General features: G+C 54.9%; 1 protein-coding gene and 1 long non-coding RNA gene across 2 annotated transcripts; both read right to left on the reverse strand.

The window, feature by feature from the left end:
* Positions 1–320: 320 nt before the first annotated feature.
* On the reverse strand, positions 321–1,528 carry LOC311591140 (interferon lambda-2-like; the record flags this gene model as incomplete). Its single annotated transcript, XM_084770506.1, has 4 exons — positions 321–987; positions 1,071–1,160; positions 1,267–1,419; positions 1,499–1,528. 4 exons carry the CDS (start codon positions 1,526–1,528, stop codon positions 889–891), a joined length of 372 nt encoding a protein of 123 aa, XP_084626632.1. The 3' UTR covers positions 321–888.
* A 1,214-nt stretch (positions 1,529–2,742) lies between these two features.
* On the reverse strand, positions 2,743–6,083 carry LOC311591201. Its single transcript, XR_014777038.1, has 3 exons — positions 5,989–6,083; positions 5,741–5,905; positions 2,743–3,970 (listed from the first exon to the last, which is right to left on the reverse strand). It is a non-coding gene; the product is annotated as an uncharacterized lncRNA (long non-coding RNA).
* Positions 6,084–9,166: the final 3,083 nt, after the last annotated feature.

Genomic DNA, 9,166 nt, shown 5'->3' on the forward strand with positions numbered 1-9,166 from the left:
CATCTTTGGTTAGCTGCTGATTTGGCGAGATGGTCCCCTGGATACCTGTCACACACAAAGGCGTGCGCTTGAACAGCCTCTGCATCACGTAGACGTGCACACTCAATCGCACACCTGCAACCACACAAAAACGCACATTCAGGATCACACACCATAGAAGAGCCCAACTCCTCACTGTTTACTTGCATATATTACTATAAAAGTAGAAAAAAAAAACATGCCTTGCTGCAGCTTCATAAATAAACGGTGAAGGGAAATAAGTTAGGGCAGGGGTGGGACTTGTTGATGCTGTCCCCCGATGCTGTCCCCCGACCAGCAGGAAAGACACCAACACCGGGAACTCTTCTCGCAGCAGTTTATTCAGGAACCTTGACTACCGGAGTGACCCCGGGAAAAGCTCCCACAGAACCTTTATAGTGTGCCTGGTCCTATCAGAGACTGCCACGTTGTCACTCTTGGTTGGTGCGTTTGGATCATGCCACCTCACGCTATGCCTTGTTCAGATCATGCCACCTTACGCTATGCCTTCAGGCATGCGCATAAGGGGGCTTGCTCACTGTGCATGCACAAAAAAGGGGCGCACTGCGCATGCGCATAAGGGGTGCATCGCGCCGGGGAAGCAGCAGGGGGCGCTGCTATCTGTGGCTCTCCACAGGGACTGAGTGTAGAGTCCAGAGTCCTGGAAGGGAGCTGGGGGTGGTGGTGGTGGCGCACGCCTTTAATCCCAGCACTTGGGAGGCAGAAGCAGGTGGATCACTGTGAGTTCGAGGCCAGCCTGGTCTACAAAGCGAGTCCAGGACAGCCAGGGCTACACAGAGAAACCCTGTCTTGAAAAAAAAACAAAACCCAAAACCAGAGTCCTGGATGGGATGGGCCAGGCCACTGTACTCAGACACACTGGTGTCCTCTGGCCACACATTTCAGGTCCTTTAGCAGCAGGTGGAAGAGGTTGGAGGTGACAGAGGCCTCCAGGCAGCCAGGGCTCTCCTGAAAGGACAGGGCTGGGTCAGGGTCTGCTGGGGCGCAGGGTTCCCAGTGGCCGCGGACCCCAGTGTCCCCTCCAGACTCACCTTCCTCTGGGCCTCCTGGAGCCTGAGCAGCCAGCGGGAGAGGCGGCGGCTCAGGGGCCTGGGCTCTGCTGCTGTGGGCTGAGGCTGCATCTGTGGACAGAGGATGGGGGAGGGGACTGTGAGGCGGCTGCTGGGACACCAGGAAGCCCAAGAGGCTGGAGGGACAGCCTGGAGGAGGCAGGAACCCAGGACTCACACAGGTGTGCAGCTGTGTGTGGATGTGGCGCAGTGTGTGAAGAGGCTGGTCCAGGATGGTGCCCGGGGCTGAGTCAGTCATGTTCTCCAAGACCGTCAGTGTCAGGGCCAGCTCAGCCTGCAAGACCTTGGGGCGCTCCTGGACCTGAGGAGACTGGAAAAATAACAGGTTAGAGGGAGAGACAACCAAGGGAGCTGGGTGAAGGCTGGGAGTGTGATTCCGAGTGTTTGACCAGAATGCTCCAGTGATGGGCAGAGGGCATGGCACACAGTAGAGCCCCTGCCTAGAATTCCCCCAGTGAGGGGCTGGGGGCGTGGCTCAGTGGTAGAGCCCCTGCCTAGAATCCCTCAGTGAGAGGATAGGGGTGTGGCTCAGTGGTAGAGCCCCTGCCTAGAATCCCCCAGTGAGGGGCTGAGGTGTGGCTCAGTGGTAGAGCCCCTGCCTAGAATCCCCCAGTGAGGGGCTGAGGTGTGGCTCAGTGGTAGAGCCCCTGCCTAGAATCCCCCAGTGAGGGGCTGGGGGTGTGGCTCAGTGGTAGAGCCCCTGCCTAGAATCCCCCAGTGAGGGGCTGGGGGTGTGGCTCAGTGGTAGAGCCCCTGCCTAGAATCCCCCAGTGAGGGGCTGGGGTGTGGCTCAGTGGTAGAGCCTCTGCCTAGAATCCCCCAGTGAGGGGCTGGGGTGTGGGTCAGTGGTAGAGCCCCTGCCTAGAATCCTCCAGTGAAGGGCTGGGGTGTGGCTCAGTGGTAGAGCCCCTGCCTAGAATCCCCCAATGAGGGGCTGGGAGTGTGGCTCAGTGGTAGAGCCCCTGCCTAGAATTCCCCAGTGAGGGACTGGGGGTGTGGCTCAGTGGTAGAGCCCCTGCCTAGAATCCCCCAGTGAGAGGATAGGGGTGTGGCTCAGCGGTAGAGCCCCTGCCTAGGATCCCCCAGTGAGGGGCTGGGGTGTGGCTCAGCGGTAGAGCCCCTGCCTAGGATCCCCCAGTGAGAGGATAGGGGTGTGGCTCAGTGGTAGAGCCCCTGCCTAGAATCCCACAGTGAGGGGCTAGAGTGTGGCTCAGTGGTAGAGCCCCTGCCTAGAATCCCCCAGTGAGGGGCTGGGGGCGTGGCTCAGTGGTAGAGCCCCTGCCTAGAATCCCCCAGTGAGGGGCTGAGGTGTGGCTCAGTGGTAGAGCCCCTGCCTAGAATCCCCCAGTGAGGGGCTGGGGGCGTGGCTCAGTGGGAGAGCCCCTGCCTAGAATCCCCCAGTGAGGGGCTGAGGTGTGGCTCAGTGGTTGAGCCCCTGCCTAGAATCCCCCAGTGAGGGGCTGAGGTGTGGCTCAGTGGTAGAGCCCCTGCCTAGAATCCCCCAGTGAGGGGCTGGGGTGTGGCTCAGTGGGAGAGCCCCTGCCTAGAATCCCCCAGTGAGGGGCTGGAGTGTGGCTCAGTGGTAGAGCCCCTGCCTAGAATCCCCCAGTGAGGGGCTGGAGCGTGGCTCAGTGGTTGAGCCCCTGCCTAGAATCCCCCAGTGAGGGGCTGGGGTGTGGCTCAGTGGTAGAGCCCCTGCCTAGAATCCCCCAGTGAGGGGCTGGGGGCATGTGTCAATGGTAGAGGTTTGATAGAGCAAGGGAAAAGACAACAGGGTAGGGAGGCAGGTGAGAGGGACAAGGCAGCACGGAGAGATGGAGTGTGGAGCCAGGCTGTGGTGGCGCATGCCTTAAATCCCAGCACTGGGGAGGCAGAGGCAAGGGGATCGCTGTGAGTTTGAGGCCAGCCTCTGCCTCCTAAGTGCTGCGATTAAAGGCATGCGCCATCACACCCAGCTCTTGGCTTTCTTGCTCCTGTTGGGGCAGAGACTGGAAACTGCCATTATTACCGCCTGTTCTGTCTGGGGTGGGCTTGGAATGAGGGACAGGAGCTCAGCACCATGGTCACCAGACCCAGCAGCCACAGCGTAGCCATGCTTAAATCATAAGTGTTTCCTGGGCAGCATGGCCACTGGTGCTATACTCGACCCTGTGTCCAAAGCAGGAAAAAGACAAAGGGGAAAAAAAATGTGCATTTACGAGGCACCAATAGGTGGAGCCAATGCCTGGCCTATGAGTGGCTAGGTGTGGGCGTGGTCAGGTGTGGGCGTGGTCAGGTGTGGGCGTGGCCGGGTGATGCTGAACCTGGAAGCAAAAGGGAAACTGAATCCAGTGTTAGGAGTCTTAAAAAAACAAAAAGAGCACAAAAAACAAAATCACCTCTTTCAGGCCACGGAAGCCTGGCGTACCCCAAATTAGACTACACTGGAGGTAGGGAGCAGTAGTGGGGCTGGCAGAAGCCTCAAGGTCACACAGTGGGACCAGGAGGGTGGGTGCATGTGGAAGGCGCTGACTGACTGACTGAGGAAGGTGTCTCGTTAGGAATCCCATGAGTAATTGTCGTTGAGATTGCGAAGATTATTTTTGGGTGTTGTCGTGCTAGGGAGGGGCCAGGTAGCTAGCAAGGCTTCCTTTCTGGGTATCTGAGGGTGTTAGAGGAAGAGGCGGGCCTGTGAGTCAGTGGGCCCTATGGGGGATGGCAGTGGGAGGGGACACTTAACTGATCTTGCAGAGGACCTGGGTTACCGACAGGGCAGCTCACAGATGTCTGTAATTTCAGTTTCAGGGCCTCTGGCGCCCTCTTCTGGTCTCTGAGGGCCCCAGGCACAACACGCGGTACAAATGCACACAGGCAGACAAGCGCTTGTATAATAAAATAAAAATAAATAAATAATTAAAAACAACCCAACGACAACAGCAAATCATTCCCTCGCTGAGCGTGGCAGTCCATCGCTGGCTGCATGCTGTCGTTGGGGTGCATGACTGTGGGACCTGTAGTTCTGCCTCTCAGGAGAACCCTGGCCTTTATAATGAATGGTTGTCCCACTTTCCTGATGACTCTGGTGTGGGGGGGGGGTCCCTCCACTGGTTAGTGACAGGCTGGGATATGAGCTGAATTCTCTGTGCTCACCCCCACTGTGCATGCTGCTAAGAGGTGGGACACGCTCCTGCACAGAAGCGGAGCTGGGTGTGCTGGTAGGTGCTTGTAATCCAAGCGGCACTCAGGAGACGGGAGCAAGAGGATTGAGCGTTCGAGGCTAGACTGGGCTGAATAGCAAGACCAACTCCGAAACCAAAAGGTCAGAGATGGGCTGAGAAGATGGTTCAGCTGGTAAAAGTGCTTGTCCCCCCAAGCATCAGGAGTTTGAACTCCAGATAAAAATCTCTGTATAAGGGCTGGAGAGATGGCTCTGCGGTTAAAAGCACTGTTTGCTCTTCCAGAGGTCCTGAGTTCAATTCTCAGCAGCCGCATGACCATCTATAACCATCTATGATGAGACCTGGTGCCCTCTTTTGGCGTTCAGGCACACATTGGGTACATAATACATAAATAAATCTTTTTTTTTTTAAATCTCCGTATAACAATCCAACAGGCTGGGGAGTGGTGGCACATGCCTTTAATCCCAGCACTTGGGAGGCAGAGGCAGGCGGATCGCTGTGAGTTCGAGGCCAGCCTGGTCTACAGAGCGAGTTCTAGGACAGCCAGGGCTGTTACACAGAGAAACCCCGTCTCAGAAAACCAAACCAAACCAAATCAAAAAGCCAGCACCACATTGCATGCCTCCAATCATGGTCCTGGGGGAAGGCAAACAGAAAGATCCCTGGAACTTGCTGAGTAGCCAGTCTTACCAGCCCGTAAGCTCCTGGCTCAGCGAGAGACCCCCCACTAAAATAAAATAAACTGAAGAGGGACTGAAGAAGACACCTATTGCTGGGCTGTGGTGGCGCACGCCTTTAATCCCAGCACTTGGGAGGCAGAGGCAGGCGGATCGCTGTGAGTTCGAGGCCAGCCTGGTCTACAAAGTGAGTCCAGGACAGCCAAGGCTACACAGAGAAACCCTGTCTCAAAAAAAATAAAAAAAAAAGACACCTATAACAAAATACCATTCACACACACACACACACACACACACCTCAACAGTCACGGGTGTCTCCTTTCTGACTGTTAGGTAACTTGATATGGGGGTCCTCATTCGCTGGGGACAAGCCGGGCCCTCAGGCAGGCTGGGGAAGGGTCTGGGGCCCGGCTGCTGTCGGTCCACCCCCTGCAGCCTTCGGATCTGCAAAAGCTGTGCGCAATCGCTGCGATGGCGGCGGCGGCTGCAGCCTTTATCTCTTCGTTCCTTCCCGGTTCCCGGTGCCCGAGGTCGTTAATCACAACGCGGAAGCACAATTGGCCCATAAAAGGCTCCCCTCCCCTCCAATCCCCACCCCGACCCGTTCCGCCTCCCAGACACCCACCTCCCTGGGCTTGATACGCAACTGCCAGGAGGCACCGTTTTAATTTGTGACTTTGTGTGTCTATGAGTTTCCAATTTGCACAAATGAGATTGTGCTATAAATCTACTAACTTTGGAAAAAAAAAAAAAAGAAAAGGAAAGGAAAGGAAAAAAAAAAAAGTTCAAAACTTACCACTACGTCTCTGAGATCTCCCCGCACAGCTGCGGACATCCAGTCCCCCACGGCTGGAACTGTGACAGCGTGTGCCCACAGCGTCTGTACTTACCCCACTCGCCCGGGGATGGGCACTTAGGTCGCCTGTAGCTGTCCGTTCCCACAAAGGCCCACACCTGTCCCCTGTGTGGGAGATTTTTTTTTTTTCAGACTCTTCTGCAGCAGCACACCAGCTGGTACCCTCCCACCACATCCCATGGGCGCACTTTTGCGCTCACTGGTGGAAAGGGTGGGCTGTCCCCACACACTGCCGGCTTCCCACCCGTGTGCCTGCATCTTCCGGGCTTCTCTACTGCGGTGATGCAGGGCAGACCGGAAGTGGGGGTACTATTAGTGCTTTCTTCGGGAGCTGTTCCCTCCTGCCCCGGGGACAGAGCTGTGAAATGAATATTACAGCTTTCAGGTTGGCGAGCCCGCTCGGCGGGTGCGCAAGAGCTTGCAGCTAAGCTTGAGGACTCCAGTTCAAAACCCGGAACCCACGAGGTGGAAGGAGAGCCCGGACTCCTGCAGTCTGTCCTCTGAGATTCCACGGGTACCAAAAATGAACATAATAAATAAACATAACTTTATAAAAATAAGGGCCGGGCGTGGTGGCCCACACCTGTAATCCCAGCACTCGGGAGGCAGAGGCAGGCAAATTTCTGTCAGTTCGAGGCCAGCCTGGTCTACAGAGTGAGTTCCAGGACAGCCAGGACCACATAGAGAAACGCTGTCTCTAAAAACAATACCAAACAGACCAAAAAATAATAAATAAATAAATAAGTGTAGAATTTAGGCTGCTAAAACGGGTCGGTGGTGGTGCACGCCTTTAGTACCAGCACTCGGGAGGCAGAGGCAGGTGGATCGTTGTGAGTTCAAGGCCAACCTGGTCTACAAAGCGAGTCCAGGATAGCCAAAGCTACACAGAGAAACTCTGTCTCGAAAAACCAAAATAAATAAATAAAATAATTTAGGCCGCTAACTCCCCAGATAGAGGGAGCAATAACAGACCAAAGGGACCCCCCCGCCCATCTAAGACCAGCTTGGGAAAGCAGAGTAGTTTGGGATTTACTGATAGGACTCTGGGGGACCCCCTGGTAGCCTCGTCTCAGGAAAGCCCACCCCAGCGTGGGTGAGGACTCATAAAAGCTGCGCCCCAGAGGCTTCCTTGAATCTTGTAAATTCCTGGCTTGCTGTGTTTTCGGGCTTTTGTCCTCCACCCACGCTTGGAGAGCATTTCCTGGTGCCTCACTCTTGTGTTCCTGTCTCCTAAGGCTTTGCAGAGAAGCCAAGCAAGGTGACAGGCGCATACCCAGGGGTGGGACTATTATGTCGCAGGGTCACAGGGCATGCCTGTGTCTGTATGCTCTTCCAGGTGCCTTTTCACCACAGCTTCCTCAAACCATGGTGCCGTTGTGTCTCTGTCCTCTGCAGGGCAGTGCAGTTGGCTCTCTGTGTGGACAAGCCCACACCCACAGTGTCAACCCACTGAGACTGGTTTCGGATTTGTTCAGCTGAGTCAGGGTTACTCTGTGTAGCCCTGGCTGGCCCGAAACTCACTCTGTAGATCAGGCTGGCCTCGAACTCACAGCGATCCCCCTGCCTCTCTCTCTCTCAAGTGCTGGCACTGAAGGCGTGGTATCACTCCCCGGCTTTCTCTTGTTTTTGGATTTGGTCTCACTCCGTAGCTCAGACTGATCTGGAACTTACTATGTACCCCAGGCTAGCCTTGACTTTATCCTCTTGCCTCAGCCCTGGCTGTCCTGAACTCACTTTGTAGACCAGGCTGGCCTCGAACTCACAGCGATCCGCTTGCCTCTGCCTCCCGAGCGCTGGGACTAAAGGCGTGTGCCACCGTGTCCAGTCACGTGCCCCATCTTTAAAAATGTGTGTGTGTATGTGTGTGTGTGTGTGTGTGTCTGCACGTTCGTGCATGTGCCCACACTTGCTGGCACACAGAGGTCAGACAACTGTGGGTGCCCGTTCCCTTCCTCCACCTTGTGAACTTAGGTTGCCAGGCTTGGTGGTGGGGACCTTGTACCATCTTCCTGCCTTTTCATTTTCTTTATTTTATTTTGAGAAAGGCTCCTGCTACGTTGCCCAGGCTGTCATCAAACTCCTGGGCTCCAACAATCTTCCTGTCCCACCTCCTGACTGGCTGGGCCTGCAAATTCATGCCACTGTGCCTGACAAAGAGACTTTCCTGGCGCTCTCACTCGGTGATGCTGATGCTGTTGGTCCGTAGACCACCCTTTTTGGGGAGGAAGGGTTTTTCAAGTTGGTCTTGAACTCAAGAGATCCACCTGCCTCTGCCTCCTGAGCGCTGAGATTAAAGGTGTGCACCGCCACCACCTGGTTTATCTTTATTATGTTTTAAAAATATGTTACTTTTTGTCGTAGTTTATTTTTTAATTCTAGAGGGTTTCCCTACGTCCGCTAGACCCTAAATAACTGAGGCAAAGACCTACTGATTTATTTAACAAGCTTTAGCACAATTTTCTTTTTTTCTTTCTTTCTTTCTTTCTCCTCCTCCTCCTCCTCCTCTTCTTCTTCTTCTTCTCTCCCGTCAACCCCCTTTTTGAGACAGGGTTTCTCTGTGTAGCCTTGGCTGTCCTGGACTGGCTTTGTAGACCAGGCTGGCCTCGAACTCACAACTCGTGCCTCCGGAGTGCTGGGATTAAAGGCGTGCGCCACCACGCCTGGCTCTTTTTCCCATTTCAAATAATTCCCTTTATACTTTCGTGGCTTTCCTACGTACACTGCTAAATGTAGATTCTGCATAGGAGAGAAAATTCGTGATATTTTGCCTGAGTCTGGCTTTCCTCGCTTGACACGAGGCTTTCCAGTGCCGTCCATTTTTTCTTGCAGGAACATGAGCTTTAACCGTTCCTTCTCCGCACCACAGCGATTCATTCTCACCACGTGGGTCGATTGGGATTACGTTCTCTGAGCTGGTGAGCCGGTAGTTCTGAGGCCGGGGGATGCCTCCAGCCTACTCCGGGTTTCAGGAAGAGTTTGGACCTGGCGATAGAACATGGCGACTGTACTAGTCACGCCTCTGGGACTGTCGCCGAGGTGTCCCGGTCTACAGTTTCCCAAGGGAGTGGTCAGACTCTTCTCTGACGTAATCGGTAATCGCAGGGCAGGGTGAGGTGGGGAGGGGGTGGGGAGATGGCTTGGGGGCGGGGCCAGGGGGATGACGGACAGAAGACGGGGTTTGGAAAGGGAAACCGAGGAGGTTTGGAACTCTTGACTGGAAAATCCTCAGAACCCAGAGAGTTGTGGGAGTAAAGGAAGCTGCCCTGACTCACCCCGAATTCCTAGCGATGGCGAAGGCACACACAGCAAGGCGGGAGATGTTTTTAAAGAAATTGGGGCACGGAGGAGGCCTTTCTTGGAATCTTA

This window comes from Acomys minous (assembly GCF_964271855.1).
Source record: "Acomys minous genome assembly, chromosome: 20".
Taxonomy (NCBI): domain Eukaryota; kingdom Metazoa; phylum Chordata; class Mammalia; order Rodentia; family Muridae; genus Acomys; species Acomys minous.